The following is a 22,880-nucleotide window of genomic DNA, read 5'->3' on the forward strand; positions in this document are numbered from 1 at the left end:
AATTGGGTATGTCTAGTTCAGGGGTGTCAAACTTGATTCCATTAAGGGCTGAATCAGGGTTGTGTTTGATCTCAGGGGGGTTGGGGGGGGGTGGCCAGCTCGACATCCCTCGTGTCAGGGGTGCCTGTGGTGGCCTGAGCACTCTGGCAGTGAAAATGGGCTCCCGAGTTCCATTTTTGGCTGTGATGGCCTCCTGCAACCCTCTGCTAACGAAAATGGAACTTGGGAGAGTCGCACATGGCCTTTGCGAGCTTCGTTTTCACTGGCAGAGGCACCGTGGGCCAGTTCTTCACTGTTTCCAGGGTAGCCCCGCGGGCCAGGTCTAAGAACCCCGTGGGCCAAATCCGGCCCCCAGGCCTTGAGATTGACATCCCTGGTCTAGTTTAATGAAAAGAAGAACTAGGGGAGACATGATAGCAGTATTCCAATATTTCAGAGGTTGCCACAAAGAAGAGGGAGTCAAGCTGTTCTCCAAAGCACCTGGGAGCAGGACAAGAAGCAATGGATGGAAATTAATCAAGGAGAGAAACAACCTAGAACTAAGGAGAAATTTCCTGACAGTTAGAACAATTAATCAGTGAAACAACATGTCTCCAGAAGTCGTGAATGCTCCAACACTGGAAGTTTTTAAGAAGAGATTGGAAAACCATTTGTCTGAATTCATACAGGGTTTCCTGCCTGAGCAGGGGGTTGGACTAGAAGACCTCCAAGGTCCCTTCCAACTCTGTTATTCTATATTCACAATAAAAATGCTAAATTGAGAAATAGTATTTGAAGACCGGAATACAATATATATCCCCTTATTGTGAATGGAACATGATATATAGGTTAGCAGCCAACTACAGTATGGTTGAGAGGCCCCCAGGTCTTATTTATGCATTTAATTTTAAAAATGTATTGTTGTTAGGGATTGCCACCATGCTTTCTGGCAGGAAATTTATACCCTTAAAAAGTGGAATGCATGACAAGGAGAAAGTCAACAAATAAAGAATTTTTTATTACCACACCTCTGAACTACAGAAATATGTGCTGAATTCTGCCTGTTTGCTGAAGTTACAGAAGACTTACCAGAGAGAATTTCCACTCTTAGAAAGCAGAGGAGATCAAACTGATGGAAGATGGGAATCAGGAATCCATTCTTGGCTCCCCTAGTTTTAAATCCCAGCACTGGGAGAAAAAAAATAGCAATCTGGCAATTATTAGAGGGCAAAGCTTGACAGGGTTTTTACATTTTTTATTGTGTAGATGGGTCTCTTTCGCCTTCCCATACAAATATTTCCAGAGTGGCTAACAATTAAAACACAAAATAATACCGGCTGGAGAAAAACCAGAATGTATCCAAAAAAGAACAAGCAACAATTAGACGATTCAGCTTTCCCAAACCAAACTTCTCTCTCTTTGTCCACCCCACACCATAGTTTGAAACATGCTCCTTGAAGATCCAAATACACTTTGCAACAGAAGAACCAAAGTCTCGATTTAGCGGCAACTGCCATCTAATTATTCCTCAATTGCTATTTTCATGGCATAATTACACCTTCGTGACATGCTGGTAGCAGATTTGAGGCATTTAATGATGGGACACCCAAAGGACCTCCATTTGTAAAACCCACACTAACTCACTTCGCTTCCTCCCCAGCTTGCTATCCCTTCACTGGCATTCTCTCAATATTCCCATATATCCTTCCATACAAGCTTTCCCTTCACGTGCCCCTTCTCACTGCTATGAGCATCAGTGCAGAAGCCATTTTGCCAGCCCCAAAGCAGGAGAGAGATTGTAGTACAGTTGCTAAGCAACCATGACGGCAATTCTCTCCAATATCCTCCAGACTGAGTATCCAAATGATTAGGGCAGAGATCCACATTTTCCTCTGGTGTCCAATCCAGGAGGCTCCTCCTTTCTTCAGAACTGAGGATAAGAGCTCCTGGCTTCTTGCCTCATTCCCCAGCTCCCTATCTAACAACCACTTCCATTTTCCATGAAATAATACTTCCTAATTTAAACCCTGCCCCTTGATGAGATGCTGTTCCCAAGGAAGTGATGCAACATGACTGCAATTCCTGCAATGCTGCTGGGCTACAGCCTGCGCATTTGGGCCTCCGTGGGGATTTGGCAGCCAATCCTATCAAACCAAACCTTCCGAATTGGTTCCCCATTTGCTTTGCCAGGTTAGGAATCACGGTTCCCTCTTCTACGCCTGTTTCCATTCCCTCTCCAAACAAAAAGGCATTCCAGCCCTCCCCACCCTGAGAGAGAAAAAGGCTGGGGTGTTTCTTCCAGATGAAATGTTGCAAAGAAGCATAAGTTTCTCCCTCCTCTGCTGGAAATACGCCGAGAGGAAACCAATAACTATTTCCACCGCTTTTTTACCCAGCCCTGTATGGAATTAACTGTGCAGGGAGGGATGCCATATGCTTCTAAAACGTCATGCCGTTAGTAACTGTGTCTATGGCTGTATGGGAAATTCAGCCCCTTGCCAGGGAGAGCTCCCTTTGAAATCTCAAACCGGAAGTCCAAATGCTGAAACGCAACCTAACCAGCCAGCTGGATTCCATTGAACGAGGGTCTTCTTGAGTTCTTTTCCTTCAAACTGAGACCAACGCAGAATTGCTTCTCAATTGTAGCCTTCAATCTAACACAGACATGCACCAATTAAAATGAAAAATCTTTTTTCTTTTTCTTTTTGCAATCAAAGCATGCTTAGAGTTGTTTGCTCTCTATATTCCGCAAACCTCTGGTTACTTCACTGAAAAAAATCCACCATGGTTCTAGCTTTTATGACAATTCAAATAAACCAAGCTTTTTGCAATGCTGAAGCCATGCCTATCAAAGCCGAAATGTTCAGAAAAAAGCAGCTTATTCTGTTTTAACCCAAGCTTGCACAGAGTTCTTTTACAGAACTTTGAAGCCTCAGGTAAAAATGAAATAGCGCTCCCCATTTTTCAACAGTTCAGGTATGGATCAACCAATAGTGGGGCAACAATCATATAAATTAAGATCTGTAAGTAACTGAATGGTTTAAATTTACTTAGTCTGTATTATCAACCCTGGCTGCTCTTTAGAAGGCCAGATCTTGAAGATGAAACTCAAATATTTTGGCCACCTAATGAGAAGGAAGGACTCACTGGAGAGCCTAATGCTAGGAAAGATTGAGGGCAAAAGAAGGGGACGACAGAGAATGAGGTGGCTGGATGGAGTCACTGAAGCAGTAGGCGTGAGCTTAAAAGGACTCCAGAGGATGGTAGCGGACAGGAAGGCCTGGAGGAATGTTGTCCATGGGGTCGTGATGGGTCGGACACAACTTTGCAACTAACAACAACAACAACAATTAACTTAACCAAAATTCATAGGAATCTAGAAAGTATTCTAGTCTACCAAATAATGTTAACCATGCCTTGCAACTACCCCCAAAACAGTCCTAGTCCAAAAAAACCCAAGCTTTGACAAAAAAAAAATCTCTTTCTCAGCAACTTCTTTCATATCAAAACAAACATGGTAATTTTAACATCACGATCAGAGATTTAGGATATGGAACAACTACTAAAGTCTAATTGTACAGAATTGGTAAAGCTTGTTGTATTGAATCATTTTTTGTATTCATCAGGAAAGAAAACCCCTACCCTACCTAGAAAGTTAACATGTTGGGGAGAAAGCTTCTTGTTTCTTAAAGAGGGGTCTTTGATCCTGGGAGCCTATACCTGAAATCAGAAATCACACTGCCTGCCACTTGATTAGTCATTACAGTGAGAACCAAACTTCAAGTGATTTCCAAATTCATATGTTATTATCCTGTTTCCCCGAAAATAAGACATCCCCTGATAATAAGCCTAATCAGGCTTTTGAGCGCATGCGCTAAAATAAGCCTCCCCCCAAAATAAGCCCTCCCCGAAAATATTTAAACGCAGAGCTGAAATCAGGTAAGACAGCAAGAGGAGCCTCATTTTGCTCCATGTGCCCCAAAATAATAAGACCTCCCCGAAAATAAGGCCAAGCGCTTATTTTGGGGTTTAAAAAATATAAGACAGGGTCTATTTTTGGGGAAACATGGTATCAGTTTATCCACAGTAGTGTAAAAATATGTTTATAAATACAGATTGTAAAAGATTGTATTCATACTTCAGTTATGTGGAAGGTAGATGTTTGCAGGCCTCTCTGAGAGATCATTTCCATTTTTTTTTCAGTCTCAGCAAACGCCTCTGCTTATGGAGTAACTGTAACATTTCAAAACATCACTTTCCCAGCCTGTCTCAGTGAAAGCTTGCTCCCTAAGGAAGGGTGGGCCCAGACCATTTAAGGTTTTAAAGGTCAGTAGCAGCTTCTTAAGCTGCATCTGGAAACAAACTGGCAAACAATGCAATTCACTTTCCAGTGGTGTTGTGGTTATGCTCTTCCTCCATCCTCCAAACAGCTGTGGCAGATTTTTCATTCATTTTGTAATGTAGGAATCAGCCATCAAGAGGGGCAAATCAAGTTCCCTAAGGAGCATCAGCTAACCTTACATTGCAACAACTTTCATTCCTAAAGGATCTCTCCCCCAGAAAAATAGAGAATAATTGTTGATCAAGCATTACAGAGTTACTAAAATGCTGACCAAAAAGTGATATAAAAGTATTTTATAGTAGATAAACAAACAATGAATACAGGTTTTTTTTTTTTAATTTGATTTATATGCTACCCTTCTCCGGAGACTCAGGGCGGCTTACAATGCGTTAAGCAATAGCCTTCATACTTTTGTATATTTATACAAAGTCAGCTTATTGCCCCCACAAACTGTGTCCTCAATTTACCTACCTTAGAAAGGATGGAAGGCTGAGTCAACCTTGAGCCTGGGGAGATTCGAGTAATTGCAGGCAGCTGAATGTTAATAACAGGCTATTAGTCTGCTGCGCAACCAGGCTCTTCTAATAATGCATTTCTAATAATACCATGCATTTCTAATAATACCAAAATGCAGAAACATTGAAATGCAGTAACAAAATTCACTTTCCTATATAATTATCAGTTGGTTTAAAAATAGTTTATATGAATACTATCGACTGTAAACTTATCACATAAGAATGACAACCATTATGGGTGAGACTCAAACTATTTAAGGCAATGTCTATAAAAGCAATTTTAGTATAAAAAAATCAGATTGGGGGCTTTAATTGCTACTGTATTTAGTTACTGTATCAGATACTTATTTTTGGAACAAAAACAAATATAATTATTCCTACATTATTTTGGGATATTGTTAACTCAGCTTTCCTTAATCCGCTGTCCTCTAGAAATTTTTAAATCTTTGAAACAAGCCAAGCTGGACAAAGAAGAATTAACCCATGAAATGTTATTACATGTTAGTATTTAAGTCTACTGGCTCAGTCTGGTCCTGTGATCTCGCTTAATTGTCAGCAGTGTAGGTAGTCCTCAACATACGACCAAAATTGAGCAACATTTATGTTGCTAAGTGAGAAATTTGTTATATGAGTTTTGCCTCATTTTACAACATTTCTTGCTTAAATGAATCACTACAGTTGTTAATTTAGTAACACAGTTGTTCAGTGAATCTGGCTTCCCCATTGACTTTGCTTCAGGGGCGGGTTCTACATTTTTTTACTACCGGTTCCGTGGGCGTGGCTTGATGGTCATGTGACAATTCTTTAGGATTTAGCAGAGGTACTGGTCTACCAGGCTTTTAACTGCTTGCAGAGCTGTACTGGTCTACTCATTTGTTTTTGGAGGCACCGGTCTACCTATTTATTTTTGGAGGCACCGGTCTACTCATTTGTTTTTGGAGGCACCAGTCTACCACCACACTGCCTTTTAACACTGATCAGCTGTAGGGTGGCCCTTTGAAGCCCCACGGCAAGAGTTTAAACAGTTTTTTTCCTTCTAGCCGATCAGCTGGGACTCGGGAGGCAGCAATAGATTGGGGGTGGGGCCAAATAAAAGGTAAGAATAACGCGGGAGGGGGGGCAGGAGGGCCCAGCTCCCGAACAAAGAGAACCGGTTCGGTGACATCATATCGTCACCACTACCAGCTCGGCCGAACCGGGCTGAACCGGGAGGAACCCACCACTGCTTTGTTTGTCAGAAGGTTGCAAAAGGGGATCATGTGCCCCCCGGGACATTGCAACCGTCATAAATGTGAGTCAGTTGTTAAGCATCTGAATGGAAATCATGTGACCATGGGGATGCTGCAATGGTCATAAGTGTGAAAAATGGTCATGAGTCACCTTTTTCAGTGCCGTTGTAACTTTGAACAGCCACTAAGCAAACTGTTGTAAGTCAAAGACTACCTGTATTCAAATTAGGAAAAGGAGGTGGCAGAATAGGTCATCTTTTCTTATATGATGATCCTAATACTTTTGGGTTTAAAAGGCTATACTAACATTGGCTAACATGGCGGAGGAGTCTGAAAGAAGGCTTTGGGGTTTCATTAAAGCACCACTATATAACTAAAATGTTTTGGGTTTTTTTGTCTTTTGAAATTTATGGCATTCTTACAGTCAGATTATTTTCATGTAAAATAACTGGAAAACTATGCTTTCTATGCTATGAGAAAAGACCAAAATTAGATCAAAGGACAAGGATAATTCCTTGACAAAGATAGATCTGAGAATTTAAACCTCTGGTATATATATTTACAGACAGCACATAAAGCTATTCTACCTGTTGTATAAGGCAGGTTGCTGCTATATCATATTTCATATTTAATGATAATTCATATTCATTGGAAGGGGCCAATCCATAGTCTGTGGGCAAGCCTTTTTTGCAATTGTCCAAGATTGTACCAGAAAATATGATGGCAATAAGGGAAGCATACTTTCCACAAATTTTCAGAAGAGAAATGTATCAATAAAATCCATTTCAAATTGGTGAGATGCGACAGAATATTTTTTTTAAAAGTTATGAACAATTATGGTGTGTTAAGAATTGAATGGACTTAGGTCATTGATCAATCTTTAAAAGGGCTATCTTTTTAAAACCGGAGAAAACAAGCCCAAAAATTCTGTTCTGCCCCTCCACAGACATCATTACATTTATGTAATGGCTCTTGAATACCAAATATATATTTTTTTTAAATGTAATCTAAAAAAAGGTTTAGGTTGACTCAGCCTTCCATCCTTTCTAAGGTAGGTAAAATGAGGACCCAGTTTGTGGGGGCAATAAGCTGACTTTCTATAAATATACAAAACTATGAAGGCTATTGCTTAACACATTGTAAGCTGCCCTGAGTCTCCAGAGAAGGGCGGCATATAAATCAAATTAAAAAAAAAAAAAAAATCTCACTACACAAAGGTTCCTCTCCTCTCATCTATAACACACAAAGAACAGGGCTACAGTTTCCAGAGTAATGTAATATATTTGCAGAGATACAGAGATTAATAAAAATCATAAACTCTAGTCCTTTTCCATAGTAACACTACAATGAACCAAAAAGAGCAGCAAAAAGCAAAAGAGATCAAATTAAATTGTTCCAGCCTAGTATCTGAGATCTAGAACACATAACACACCATTCACACTGGAGAGTGGATTAATTTGATCAATTACTAGTTAGTTCAGAACTGTTGTATAGTATGCCATAGGAAAGCAGCATGGTTGACAGACTCGGTATGAAGTGAGTGCTCAAATTACATCACAGAATGCCAAAATGTATCTTCTTCTGTATTACACTTACAATGCTGCTTAAACCTGTCTCAAGGAAGGTTAAAACTGCATCTGCTTAAATTATGAACTGGAATTCATCAGCCATAAAGGTTGAGACCTTCATAAATACAGGCTGCTCTTTATTTTTTTTTCCAGAACCATGTGTGCTCTACCAAGACCATCCCACACACATTTATGCATGTTAAACATTATAATTCTGCATCCAGCAAATTCAAATTCCATATTTAGTTTGGAACTAGGAACCAGAGCAATTTATGCTAATTGATCAAACTTGCATATATTTACTTATTTTGCAGCATTTTTGTATGTATTTGCATTTTCTTCTACTTGTTAATCCTTCCCACAGGTATGGAAAAACAACCTTCCAATAACTAGGAATGTTATTATGTCCAAGCTTGTGGTTAGCTAAATCTCATTTTTATATTATAGCAGGCTTTCAAAAACATCCTCAGTAATGCTTTCAAAAATATCCTCAGTCATAAAAGCTAGCCAAAGATGTGCTTGTTTTTAAATCTAAAATAATCAAACTAAGAATTTCAGGATGCTGAATTCTATACTTACATTTGGTGCTCCTTCTCTTTCTAAATTGCAAAATAGGACCTGCAATATTACATTAGTAGATTGTAGATGTTGTCATGGGCTGTATCTCAAAGATAGAATGATTTGCATGCAAAATTTTCTAGCGTATGGGCCCAGTATCTCCAGCCAACAAGACATGAGTGTGGAAAGCTACTGTCAATCATAGCGGACAACTAATGAGGCTAGAAGGAGCAATGGTTTCTTTAACAGTTTATAACTGTTTCTTTAATCCAGTATCATGCACTTTTGAATTATCATCTTATTTCCTAAAGTGGCAACATTCAAAGAATAACCTACCCATTGAGAAAAGAGTCATAAAGAAGAAAACTATGTATCACATGCTGTCAACTTCCTCTCATTCTGACATCACTGGAGTGGAATTTTTTAACAAACAAACTCTCCATTAACTAAGGAAAAATAACTACATGGAAATCCCATCCCCCAGGTATACAGCTACAAGTATCACTAAAAGCTCACCAATTGTCTTGAAATCTCAAACACTCACAGTGAAAGTGTCAATATTTTTATTTAATCTCTCAGAGAAATGTTCTTTGCAAGATTAATAAATGTACCTAATGTGTCTGTTAATTAGTTTTCCTTACTATAGAAGTGTGCTTGATACATGTACCTGGATGACACAAACTTTTTCTAAAAATGGACAAACTAAATTCTTCTATCTAAATTCCTAAGAAAAATGTTATGCAGGGTGTTTAAACCCGGATCGCCTTAGTTTTCGTCCAGGGATAAGTGCGTTCTTTTCTGTACTTACATTTGTGGAGTTTGCAATGGAAAGCCATCCGCTTGTCCTTTACTTTTCCTACCCCATGCAGTCAGGGAGGACGGATTTAAGGAAAACTTTACCCTTTAAACTCCCCCTTTCCAAGTGCAAAATAGTTTAAAATGTTACACACACACACACTCACTCCCAATTTGGGCTCTGTGATCTGCAAGTATGCTGGTCATAGATTGCTCTCCCTGTGACAGTCAAGCACCCTATCTTAATTTTTCCCACCTATATGAGAGAATGAGACCTGTATTCCAATGCATATAGCAGGCACCAGGAAAAGGTTACTCTAGTAACTGCACAGAATTGATTTGTCTTCATGTGGAATTCTGAAGTATTTCTTATCAATGTATCAGCAGAAGGGACATGCATGATTTTGCAAACTGTTTTGTGCAAAAACATCTCAACTGTAATTTTCATAATGGAAAATAAGGCAGCATTCCTTGCCAGTGCTACCTTATTTTACAGGCTGAGGATGGAAGATATTTATATGGGACATTTTTATAGATCTTGTACAATTGGCCATACAAGCTGAATAGGTAGTCTTGAACTCAGCATCATCCTGCAATAGCCAGCAAAGTTTAGCAACTAGAGGAGGATTAAGAACGTGGTGAAGATGCTCAGATTCTAAACCTATCTCCCCTATGAAGTTCTGCCAGAAACCATAGATTCTTTGAAGGAGTGTATCTCAATTCATTCTCAGAATACACCAAGGGAGGACATTTGTTGACTCTATTGACAAATTCTTATCCTCACTGTTGGCAGTTTTCAGCCCTTCAAATGTTGAATCTGGAAGGGGAACATCTGTTATTTTTTCTTTTCTTTTCTTTTCTTTTTTTTTTTTTGAAGCTTACAAGTTTTTACAAGAAACTCAATGGGTGAAAAAAAGTTCACACACCAGACCTTCACAGTGCAGTCAAGGTGCAAAAGTCTAAGGCTACAAGATTGCATTTTTGCAAGTGACTTTGCTCTCCTTGCATTTTTGGCAAGTGACTGGTCAAGGCTCCTCTCCGCCTAATCTTAGGATAGTGGGAGGAACAAAGTGAACAAGAGCTACACAAACTGCCAAGAACTCCTGGGAAGAATATTAAATGTAACTTCTAAAAACACATCTAATTCCACATTCATATTTCACCCCAATATATTTATGGAAGTAGGAGGAGCCACACAACTCTTCCTTTCTTCTTTTTATGAAGCAGTCACAAGGTTATCCTCCAGTCTTTTAGATTACAGTAACACTTCCGAAACAAATTCCACCACATTCATTCTTAACATCACAGCTATTAATACAGATTAGGAGTCTTACTAGAAATCTAAATCAATCCATAAATCACACAAACCCTGTATAATCCCATATTGTTTTCTATTTGGATTTAGTAGGAATTATAAAACCTCATTTTAGGAAGGTAGTGCAATATTATAGCCACCATCATCATCCCTTACATCAGGAATGTCCAACTCAAGGCCCAGAGGCAGGATTCGGCCCGCGGGGTGCTTAGATCTGGCCCGCAGGGCCACCCTGGAAACAGCAAAGGACCGGCCCGCGGTGCCTCTGCCAGTGAAAACGAGCTCCATTTTTGCTGGCAGAGGATTGCAGGAGGCTGTCCTGCAAACGGAAGCCCGTTTTCACTGGCAGAGTGATCGGGCCACCACAGGCGTCCCCGTCCCCCCTGACACAAGTGACATCATGCTGGCCATGCCCACCCTGGCCACACCCACCCCAGCCCCCTGAGGACAAACCCAACCCTGTTGCAGCCCTCAATGAAATTGAGTTTGACACCCTGCCTTACATAGTCATGGTTTGATTAGCCATGGGTTTTTTTTTAATAAACTGTAAGTGGTTAAGTTCATACAACATGTAACCCAAAATCCAAGGTTTAAATCTACAAAGGCTGTGTCCACAATATGTGAGTTAAACTAAAACCAAACAAAGCACATTAAGCTTTAGAACCTTGTGTGAATTAGGCCATAGGTTTCCAAGCCACAAGATTCTGGATTAACAAGATCAACTGGATTCAGATTAAAAATAATAATAATGAAAATCCATCAGTTGAATCCATTGATGTCTTCCATCAAAGCTTGGGCAGGATAGGACTAGACCATATATATCCCAGACAATGTTGCTTCATAAACTTTTCCCATTCAAATCAGTCTTGGGAAGAAAAAAACCAAACACTGCAGCATTTCTGTAGGCAAAGCCAAGTTAGCGAAAAAAAGAAATCAACCAAATTCCATGGTTGCAAAGAAAAGTTAGGATGAACAATGAAGGGGAAATGGGAAAAAAAACTTTTTTTAAAAGGATATCCTATGTGCAATGGATAAAGGCAAGAAAGTTGAAGGAAATTAGTATCTGCTGACATTTCCCACTAGAATTGGAAAATAACAAGGGTTAGATAATAAGGATAAAGCAGAGGCAAGAAAAGAAAAAAAACCAAGCAGGATCACTGAACCCCCCCCCCAACTCTTAATCAAAAGCCCACCTTGGGCCAGAATAGTGTGGTGCAAATCTGAAATTTTAAGAAAAATCTGCCTGCCAACAGTGACACATTCCAGGTAGATTAAAAACTGGGCATCTGTCAAAATCAAGTCTCAAGCCTCTGTGGCATTTGAGTGGATACATAAAAAAAGAGATACCTACAGGACTAGCAGCATGAGAAATGCAAACTGGGGGGGAGGAGGGGGGGAGTATCTAACAGGGAAAAAAATACTAGCTGACAGACAAGAGGTGGATGTGATTATCTCTGAAATGACATGATCTACCTGAATGAACGGCCACCTCGCTGGGAATCTCGCTCCGCAGGGAAAATAGTTGAGCATACAATTTATAGGCGACGGGCGCCCAAAGAATAACAGAAAATCCGAACCACCAAAGAACAAGTGGAGAGGTTAGGGAGGCAGCAACCCCCCCCCCCCCCCAGCAAGGCTTGGGCTTCAATCCCAGCGAAAGAAAAGAGATCCAGAATGCTTTCCTGGATCTTTTGGGACCGGAGGGGAAAAAAGTGTCTGAAAAAGTTGGGAAGCGGGAAAGGAAAAAGGAGCAAGGCGCTAAGGCTGGCGATCCATCTCTGGTCCTAGAGAGAGCGCGGCTCGAAAGAAACCGATTTCCAGCAACGTCGGAGATGCGGACGAGTTTATTTGCAATAAAGGCTGCGAAGTCCCCGGGATAGCGGGGGCGGCGGGTGGGGGGAGGCGAAAGGAATCTATGCAGGGATCTAACCGGGGAGGGGGGGACAGGGGGGGAGGAGGGGTCTCTCTCTCTCTCTCTCTCTCTCTCTCTCTTACCAGCACCATCGCGAATCGCTCTTCCAGCTCTCCCTGATCCGGCATGGGAACTCTTCCCGGCGGGGGCGGCAACATCCCGGGGCCCCCGCCCGGCTCCCCGCTCTCGGTGTTCCCCATCCCCGGCCCAGGCGGCTCCAGGGGAGGCGGGGATGGCTCGGCCCGTTTGGATCGTCGGTATGGAAGTGAGCCGCCGTGGCCAGGCGGCGACAGCTACCTCCCGATCCCTCCCTCTTGTGCCCGGCCTGGGACAAGACGGGGCTGTCGGGACCGCCCCCGGCACCGCCCGCCTGAAGACATCGTCCGTCCAATAGAAGAAAGTAAGGACGGCTCCTTTTCCCGACCCTCCCTCTTCCCCGAGATGCGCTGCCCCCTTCCCAAGAAGCCTCCTCGTCCACACGTGGCGCCCCCAAATTGCAGGCGCGTCTGCAAAAGGTCTCTTGGCGACGCGAGCCGAGGTGGAAGTTGAGCACCTGAAGAGGGCGCTTTGTTTGGAGGCAACACCCCAAAAGAGTCCCGAACTTCGCCTCTTTTTTTTTCCCCTGCAGGCCCAATCCCGCTCACACGGTTTGCAAAGAAGCCCCTTGATTGATGGCTTTCGGTAAGGCTCGGCTCCCGAGACGCAAACGAATTGAAGCCCCAACTGATGTCACTTTAGCCCCTCTTAGGTTCACAATTCATTCGGGAGGGAACTTTGGGTGAATAATGAAAATGCTTCTTTTAGACCCCAAGTTCTACTTGGGACATCTTTACTTCGAAGTCAGTCCGCTCCGTTCGGGCTCCGTAGTCCAAATGGCCCCTTTCTACTTCTACGATACTCTTTTGAGTCTAATCCTTTCTGGTTCCAGCGAGTATCACTCGGCCATGTAAAAGGAGCACGTACAGGGAATCCGGCAACCTGCAGTAAGTACTTGAGGTATATTTTTTTTTTTGCAGAAATGGAGGAGGAGGGAAAAAACCAAAAACAAAACTACGACCTATAATCTTGAACGTACTTCACACCGGGACCCTAAGACCATTATTTATGAATCCTCCTGTTGTTAAAGATTGCACACCCCTATACGAACCGGACCATAGAATAGGAGTATGTGTATCTTTATGCATAGACACGCGTACACACCCCTAAACCTGAGTTCGGTGCAATTGTCTTCCCGAGCAAAGTGAAAACTGAGGGTGCCTCTTTTTCTAAAAAGACGTTACTCTGAAAATGTACGCTCCAGTCCCCGAGACTGAAAAGACAGGATCGAGGTGGAAGCTTGCCTAGAAAAATTACACGACTTTCCCCCGGGTCTTGTGCACGCACTAAATTGAGTCAAGAGGACAAAGGGAGCCGTTACTCAATCCTGCCCCTCCCACTGCGAAGCATCTGGTATTTGCGACAGGAAAAGAACGGCTGCCCCCTAATGGAGGAGGTCGGAATGGCGGAGGTCCTGACCGTTCTTCGTTTCGAAGGACGCATCTTTGCTCAGGTTTCAGATAAGCGCTTAAATACGGATGGCAGAATTGAGGCGGCAGCGTGGTGTCTTAACAGGGTCAATTCACTAAATCAGGCGCCTTGCTCTACTATGATTCCCGTCATGCCCAGCCAGAATCATCACTGTGGAGTTCTTGGTGCAGTCTGAGCTTGGTTGTTCACTTGCAGATTTTTCATTGCCTGGCTAGGTAACATCATCAGTTTAACAAATAATTTTTATTTATTTAATTATTGGTTCGATTTATATGCCGCCCTTCTCCGGAGACTCAGGGCGGCTTACAATGCGTTAAGCAATAGCCTTCATACTCTTGTATATTTATACAAAGTCATCTTATTGCCCCCACAATCCGGGTCCTCATTTTATCTACCTCGAAAGGATGGAAGCTGAGTCTACCTTGAGCCTGGTGAGATTTGAACTTGCAGTAATTGTAGGCAGCTGGTGTTACTTAACAGTGCTTTAGTCTGCTGCGCCACCAAGGCTCTTATTAGGGTGTCTATATTACAGACATGTACCGATGATGTTAGTTAGTTAGTTGGGTAATGAAAGGTCTGCAAGCAGACAACGACACTCTGAGAGCACCGAGGACTCCACAGTTTAACCCTGAGCTACAGTGGCAGCACAGATGTAAATGATTCGACCTTGAATGTTCCAACCAATGGAAAAGTCTGCACTGAGAACGCAGAGAATTCTGGTGTTGCAAATACAGTTCGTGGAATATAAGGAGACTGTTGTATCTGTAAAAATGCTTCCCTGAGTTTTTAGACTTGAACTTCTCAAATCCCCTAGCCATTGATCCTCCCCATTCTTCTCTGTTCATTAGAGTACAGGTAGTCCTCGACTTGCAACAGTTCATTTAGTGACAACGGCACTGAAAAAAGTGACTTATGACTCTTTTTCACACAAATGTTGAAGCATGCCCATGGTCACATGATCAAAATTCAGGAGTTTGGTAACTGACTCATATTTACGACGGTCGCAGTGTCTGGTGATCGTGAGGTTACCTTTTGCGACCTTCTGACAAAGTTAAGGGGGAAGCCAGATTCACTTAACAATTGTGTCGCCAATTGTGTGACTCATTGAACTGTGACAAGAAAGATCATAAAATGGGGCAAAATTCACTTAACAAATGTTTCATTTAGCAACAGAAATTTGGGGCTCAATTGTGGTCATAAGTCAAGGACTACCTGTATAGGCAAATTTCTTTTTAAGTGAGAGGATAGTAGAAAAATCTTCTGGGAGCTGTCCCATACATAGAGCATACCAATTTATACTGTGTTTTACAGGCTTTTGTAAGCTTAATGCATTATGTTAACAGCTCTTTTAATATGACATGTTTGCAGGGATGAAATGCTCCCGGTTCGGACCAGATTGCCCGATCTGGTAGCAATGGTGGCGGGTGGTTCTGAGAACCAGTAGCAAAAATCCCTGTACCCTCCCCACCATGCCCAGCTGAGCTGCACGATCATCAGAAGCTTTTCTTTTTAACTTTTAAAAGCATTTTTTCTACAACCTCTTCCAAAGAAAAAATGCTTTTAAAAGTAAAAAAAAAAAAAGCCTCTGATGATCGTGCGGCTCAGCTGGGATCATCAGAGGCTTTTCAAAGCATTTTTTTCTGCAACCTCTTGGCTGAAGAGATGGTAAAAAAAATGCTTTCAAAAGTCTCTGGCAATTCCCAGCTGAGTTGCCTGATTGGCAGAGGCTTTTCAAAGCATTAGAGAAAATGCTTTGAAAAGTTAAAAAAAAAAAAGTTGGCCATGCCCACCCAGTCACATTAAACCCTCCCCCACCAAGCCACGTCCACAGAACAGGTAGTAACAAATTTTACATTTCACCCCTGCATGTTTGATACAGTTGGAAGATACAAGAACCATTTAACTCAGTAGCAAAGAAATATAGGGCAATTGTATTTTCTATAGAACTCTCCCTACCAGTAGAACAAGTTCCATAGAGACATCGTTTCTCACCTCTGCATTACAGAACACATCTGCCATAATTCCTTCATCTATATACTATTAAAAATATTCGAGCTTTTGCTTTGTTTTGTATTCAAGTAGTCTGTGATTGGGAATTGTGATCCATGCACATCTGGAAGGTACAAAGTTAGGACAGGCTGTTGCATTCCCAGGAAGGTGAAACACCACCACTCCCATACCTAGAAGAGCTACATATATACCAAACATCTTTCACATTATGATGAGGAAATAACTACAGCTATTGGTTTATTTTACTAATGCCAACCTATCATGCAGCTATTAAGTGTCTCTGAGAAAACTGATATCCCTAACTGGAGAAGTCCAATTTAACAGTTGATGAAGTAATCTTCCGCATTACTTAATTAACACCTTGGGGTGCTAAATTTTTACTAGGACTTGCTCTTAACTGACCAACATTATTAGATGTCAATGCTGAGCTCCCTGTTGTAAAAACCTGTATATGCTAACTTCTGCAGATAAAGATTCTGTGCAAAGATTAGCCAAGGAGTATAGCTTCAATTATTATTTAAGTTTTGGTTTTGATTCAGATGTTTGTATAATTTGAAAATTAACCATTACCATGGCAAATTACCTGGGAAAAGCTACTTTTAGAGGATCTTTTGAATATGAAAAACAAGCTTCCAAATTATTCGTATCAAATTTAACTATGCCTTTTCCCTACAAGCTGGACAAAAATATTTTGCTATTCAATTCTAATAATACAATACACACAGACAGATAATAGAATGACTATAAAGCTAATGTTTATTAAACCTATGAAAATAAATCTATTAAATTCTATTGATTTAAACTAAACTAATATCTAATCATAATAGTAATCATATTCTTTAAAATGATATCTACAAGACAATGATTTTAAAATGCAATATATCTAAGTAGCAAAAAACATCCTATGATCAGAAAATAGATATTGCTGGCCTGGTTAACATTTCTTGTCAATTAGATTGAGATCTTATACAACATCGCTCAGAAATGGTTTCTTTGTAAAACTGGGAGGTCAGGCTTAAGCTGATTTACACAGTAACCTTGAAAGTAAGAGATGGATAAGGGTGCTAGGAATAAGCAGTGAAGAAAGATGTTGGATGGTTCACCGTTTCAAGGGCCTGAAAGGTATCATTCCTCTAAGACAACCAAATAATATAACAGTGGGACAAAATGAATGTCCTCTGCTTAGGGACTTCTGTCTGCATGAGATACACTGTAGATACTCAAAAGTATTACTTTCACAAATAGGAAATATTAGAACTCTAACAAATTTGAATCAGTTATTCCACACCCATTATAAGTTACCTCAAAAGAGCTCTTGACTGTTTATAACCCATTAAGGATAAGTGGAAAACAGATAACACATTTAATTGTCATTTCTTGCATACGTAAGGTTTATATTCATCATCTACCATGAAAGGAATAACTTTGTACTATTGAAATAGGAGATTTTGCTGAATATAAAAAAGATGAAGAGGTTAAAAACATTCTAAAATAAGATATTCTGTAATTACTTTGTCTAGATGAGGGAACCAATGGATATGAAAGGCTCTGTGATGATGGCAAATGGAATCTGTCATCCCAAGAATTTTAAGCCAGAGCACATCCTCTCAACTAAATTCTTGAGGGGGGGGTAGATTAGAGAAGTCTGAAGTTCCACTTTCAACTAGGAAATAGGGAACTGAAAAGATGTGTTGGGAGTAAAACTCTGGATTCTTATCCAAGTATATCTTCTACTACTCAGAATGACTGGTTTAAGTAACAGTAATCTCAACTTAAGAATCCTAGAGCTACCGTAATATCAGAAGAATAACCTGGAATGGTTGATTACTATATGTTACTAAATGCCAAGGAGCTAGTTTATCTAGAAGATCACCCAAAATTAATTTACTTCACAACTTTAAGCAAATCTTAATACAGACTCACGAAGTCAGAGCTGAGTATTTTCTATTAAATTATCTAACAAAGGTAGTTCTAATGAGTACAGAGATGTACCCAAGTTGAAAAACTGTTTTATCAACAGCAAATGTGTGCTTTATGCAATACACAGTTGAGAAAGGCTAAGATTAGATCATCTTTAAATTAAATAATAAAGATTAGTTCATAATTGTTTCCAAACATTGTCTCATTGACTGAGGCAATCCAGAGCATCCCCATGTTTCATTATGTCACATTACGAAAAGAAACAGGGGAGTTCCAAATCAGGAAAAGGGTTGGTGGTAGCAGAAATATAAGAAAGATCTTAAATTATTTAAAGCAGGTCAGCACAACGCCTGACAAGCAGCTTTGTGCAATCCACCAATGTTTTTTTTTTTAAGTAGCAAATTTAGAGCCTCCATTGCCTTCATGTCCAGCACTTCTGCCCCATTCCATTACCTGCAGAAGAGCTGCTCAGCATTCCAGGTATTTCTCTGTGGCCCATAAGGATTTTTAATTTATCATTGTGGTCCTAGATGACAGGTTGTTGCCACATGTAACACCTGCACATCTAAACTCAATCCTGGCTTGTTTGTCCAGCATGGAATCAAATAATTAATTCTCTCATCACTAATCAACCTAGAACTATTAATAAAATGGTATGTTCCATATTGATTTTCTCTCACTCTCTTTCAAATTGCACTTAGTCTTTCTTTCCTGATTTAGCTAGGCTCCTCAAAGTTTCTTATCTCAAATTTTGCATGTGTTTTATTCCCTTAGAATGAAGAGCACTCAAGGGCTGATTCATTCTTTATGCTGATTAAACTCATCTATCATGGTATGAACACTAGTAGAAAAAAACAACAGAAAGCTGCCTTCTCCAATTTGGCACCCTGCAAGTATGTTGGGCTTTTTTTTTTTGCATTGCTAAGAGAAGTCCTAGATGTTGCCGTGCCAACAGAACGACTCTCTGTGGGCACGCGATGCCGTCGCCCCAGCTCCACTCCACTATGCATGGGCGCACACCTCCCGCCAGCCAGCTGGTCTTCGGGTCTCTGCAGCGCATATGCAGGGACCGGGGCACAAGTGGGGGGCTGCACGCGCCTGCGGTGGACGGGCGCATGAGGGGGCACATGTGCATGCGGAGGGCTGCATGCATGTGGGAGGCCGCACGTACATGTCAGCATGTGTATGTATGTTGGAGTATGTGCGTGTTCATGCGCACATACACACCTTTCAGTTTGGGCACGCGCACGCGTGCAGTTTGGGCACTTGGTATCTAAAAGGTTTGCCATCACTACCCTATATGCAGGGGTGGGTTCTAAATTTTTTTACTACCGGTTCTGTGGGCGTGGCTTATTTTGTGGGTGTGGCTTGATGGTCATGTGACAATTCTTTAGGATTTAGCAGAAGTACTGGTCTACCAGGCTTTTAACTGCTTGCAGAGCTGTACTGGTCTACTCATTTGTTTTTGGAGGCACCGGTCTACCAGCACACTACCTTTTAACACTGATCAGCTGTAGGGCGGCCCTTTGAAGCCCCAGGGCAAGAGTTTAAACAGCTTTTTTCCTTCTAGCAGACCAGCTGGGACTCAGGAGGCAGCAATAGATTGGGGGTGGGGCCAAATAAAATAATGTGGGGGGGGCAGGGGGGAGCAGAACTGGTTCGGTGACGTCATATTGTCACCACTACCGGCTCGGTGGAACCGGGCGGAACCCACCACTGCCTATATGTATATAAGGCACAGATCTCTACTTCATAGATGGTACAAACACACTTGGTTATATAAAAATTGAGCTTGTCTCTGGAGACGTGGCTGAAGCAGAGCTTTTAATAATTCACATATTATTTATCATTGTGACATATTCTGGCTGTAAGCAGGAAATTATAGTAATTCTAAAGATATGCACATCCAGTATAAATTCAGCTGTTGTTACAATGTATGTATGAGTAATAATATTTTTTAAAAAACTTGTATCCCATTTAAGTCTTAACAACACTGGGCTGCTCACAGAGAAATTACAATAAAACCAATAAAAGATAAAGATAAAAGATGGCAGGTGTGATAAAGCAAGGGATCTCACTATCCTTCGTCAAACACTGGGTGAAAACCCTGGTTTTTACGCCTCTCCTAAGCAACAACAGAGAGTCATCCAGATCTTGAGGGAAACCTTGTTCGAAAGGGCAGGGGCTGCTATAGAAAAGGTGTGCTCCTGGGGCCCTTATATATGCCATTCTTTAATCAAAGGAATCCGGAGCCCCCAACCCTGCAGAATCAAATTGGCCAGGGAGATGTTATGGGAAACAGGCAAGTAACCTGGCCCTATGCCATGTAGGGCTTTATAGATAACAATCAGCATCTTGAATTGCACCTGGAAACAAACTGGTGCAGTTTGTGAAGCAGATGGATTACATAGGCATGTCCATTACTGCTTTCACTGCTGCATTCTAGACCGGTTAAAGATTCAAGGACAGCACTAAATAAACCATGTTGCAATGGTCAAGCCACAAGGTGACTAGGGCATAAGTGACAGTCTAACTCACAGGTGTCAAACTCGATTGCATCATGTAACATATTGTGATATATCATGACGGGTTTTTGCCTTTGTGGAGCTGGGGTGAGCGTGGCCTGCACATGATGCATCCGGACCGTGGACCACCAGTTTGACAAACCTGGTCTAGCTCATCTAGGAAAGGGTGCAAATGATGCACCAGATGGAATTGTGGAAAGGCCACAGCTGACACCTGTTCTAATAGGAACTGCGAGTCCAAGAAGATCCCTAGACCCTACCAATTCTGAAGGGGGAAGTGTTACCTCATCCAACATCAGAGATGGAATATCCCAAAATCTGGGCAGTCCCAAAACCCACAATGATCCGACCTGGGTAGGACTGAATCATAGACCCTTCCTCCCCATTCAAAACTTATACAGCCTCTAGGCACTGAAACAGAACCTTGATAACCTCACTTGGCTGGAGCAGAATTAAAAGTTATAATTGGGTTTTATCAGCAAACAGATGGTACTGAATTCCAAATTGGTGGACCAAATCACCCAGCAGTTTCATATAGATGTTGTAAACGAAGGAAAAAAGAGAGTAGAATTCTACAGTACTCCACACAGGAAGAGCCTAGCTCTAGGGAGTGATCTCCCTCTTCCCAACCAACACCAACTGGAACTGGCCCCACATGAAATAAGAGAACCACTATAAAAACAATGCCCCTCTATCTCCAACTCACAAAGCCAGTTCAGAAAGATATTATGGCTGATAGTACTGAAGCTGCCGAGAGATCAAGAAGATAATAAAAAATATTATTTATCATTATTTACACACACATATAGTAAATAAAGCTCATTTATTGTGAGCAGAAATGTTCACAATCCAGAATTTGATCTAGAAAACCAGATCATCTATATCCACACTAAATCAAATTACACTGATTTTAGACTTAATCTTTGCTACTTGAAAATGAATTCCCTTGAGTTCAGTGATATATAGTCTCGAGTAAATGTGATTAGAGCTGCTGCAGCTTTTCTAATTTACATTCAAGCTGAATTATTAATATGAATATTAATATGGTTTCTGAATATAACAGTCACGCTACCACTCTTTCATAATTTTTCCAGGCTAAATATATAACATTCCTCTAGCCTTTCCCTGTGGGAGATGGGCATGACGTCACTTACTACTTCTATTGTCCCCCACCAAAGATATTGCAATTTTTTGAAATCTTCTAACCAAAACACCTCAGCCAAATGAGGCTCAGGAGTAGGAATATATGGCCCTTCCTCCTTATTATCCCACATGCAAGAATCAAAGCATTTTAGAGCTGGAAAAAGCCATTTAAGTCAGAAAGCCCAAGTTTAGGAATCCAAATTAAAACATGCTCAACAGATGGCTGTGTCATTTCAAATGAGGAGCCTGCCACAAGCTTCAACTATCCAACTATTTTTCAGTTTTTCCTAATTTTCAACAGCCATATTCTGCAGAATAGAATGATAGATCTTAGCCTTCTGTGTGATCCACTTTTAGTATTTAATCTCAGTGGTGAAATCCTGCCGGTTCTATCCGGTTTGCGCGAGCTGGTAGCACCGGCGGTGAGTGATTCGGCGAACCGGTAGCGGCGGCAACACGAGGCTCTGCCCACCCGCCTGGACGTCATTACTTTCTGGTTTTAACCTTCTGTGCATGCACAGAGGGTCAAAAATCAGACATGATGATGGCGGATGCACTTCCGAACCGGTAGGGAAGGTAAGCAGATTTCACCCCTGCTTAATCTCCTTTGAAGATAATAGATTGAAAATGAAACTGTAATGTCTATTTATTTTCACAATTAGGTACTGATTGTGGTATAACTAAAAGTATTATGGCTGTAGATGTAATATTATTAGTATTGCACCGATTACAGTATCCCATGTGTGCTATTCAATCAGAGAATAGAGCTGGAATGGACCTTGGAAGTCTTCTAATCCCAACCCTCTGCTCAAGAAGGAGACCCTATAATATCAATTCAGACAACTGGCTGTCCAGTCTCTTCTTAAAAACCTCCAGTGATGGAGCACCCATGACTTCTGGAGGCAAGCAGTTCCACTGGTTAATGGTTCACCTCACTGACAGGAAATTTCTCCTTAATTCCATATTCTCTCCTTGATTAGTTTCCATCGTTTCTTGTTTTGCCTTCTGGTGCTTTGAAAAATAAGTTGATTCCCCCCCTCTTCTTTGTGGCAGCCCCTCAAATACTGGAATATTGCTTTCATGTCACATTGAGTTAATTGTTGCAGAGCACCATGTTATAGCTTTTCGGAAATGCTTGAAAGGAAATGCAATGCATGTAATCCTCAATTTATGATCACAACTGAGCCCAAAATTGCTAAGTGAGAAATTTGTTAAGTGAATTTTGCCTCATTTTACAACTCTTCTTGCCACATTTGTTAAGTGAATCAATGCAATTCTTAAATTAGTAACCCGGTTATTGAGTGAATCTGGTTTCCCCATTGAATTTGCTTGTCAGAAGGTGGCGAAAGGGGATCACATGATTCTAGGACACTGCAACCGTCATAAACGTGAGTCAGCAATCAAGCCTCCGAATGTAAATCACATGATCCTGGGGAATGCTTCAATGGTCGTAAGTGTGAAAAATGGTCATAAGTCACTTTTTTTCCAGTGCCGGTGTCACTTTGAACAGTCACTAAATGAACAGTTGTAAATCAAGGACTA

The 22,880-nt window shown here is 41.2% G+C and overlaps 1 protein-coding gene and 1 long non-coding RNA gene across 9 annotated transcripts in view; one reads left to right on the forward strand and one right to left on the reverse strand.

The window, feature by feature from the left end:
- FMNL3 (formin like 3) overlaps positions 1-12,808 on the reverse strand; it is a 101,862-nt gene extending 89,054 nt beyond the window's left edge. For all 8 annotated transcript variants that reach the window (XM_087886844.1, XM_087886846.1, XM_087886843.1 and 5 more), the window contains exon 1: positions 12,297-12,808. In XM_087886844.1, the coding sequence (XP_087742970.1) occupies positions 12,297-12,413 (117 nt within the window). In that variant the 5' untranslated portion in view covers positions 12,414-12,808. The remainder of the gene's footprint in view (positions 1-12,296) is intronic.
- On the forward strand, positions 12,785-18,574 carry LOC148115346 (uncharacterized). Its single transcript, XR_015732432.1, has 3 exons — positions 12,785-12,894; positions 13,142-13,196; positions 18,445-18,574. It is a non-coding gene; the product is annotated as an uncharacterized LOC148115346 (long non-coding RNA).
- The last annotated feature ends 4,306 nt before the right edge of the window (positions 18,575-22,880 follow it).

This window comes from Pantherophis guttatus, chromosome 2 (genome assembly GCF_059756535.1).
Source record: "Pantherophis guttatus breed Tessera chromosome 2, ASM5975653v1, whole genome shotgun sequence".
Taxonomy (NCBI): Eukaryota; Metazoa; Chordata; class Lepidosauria; order Squamata; family Colubridae; genus Pantherophis; species Pantherophis guttatus.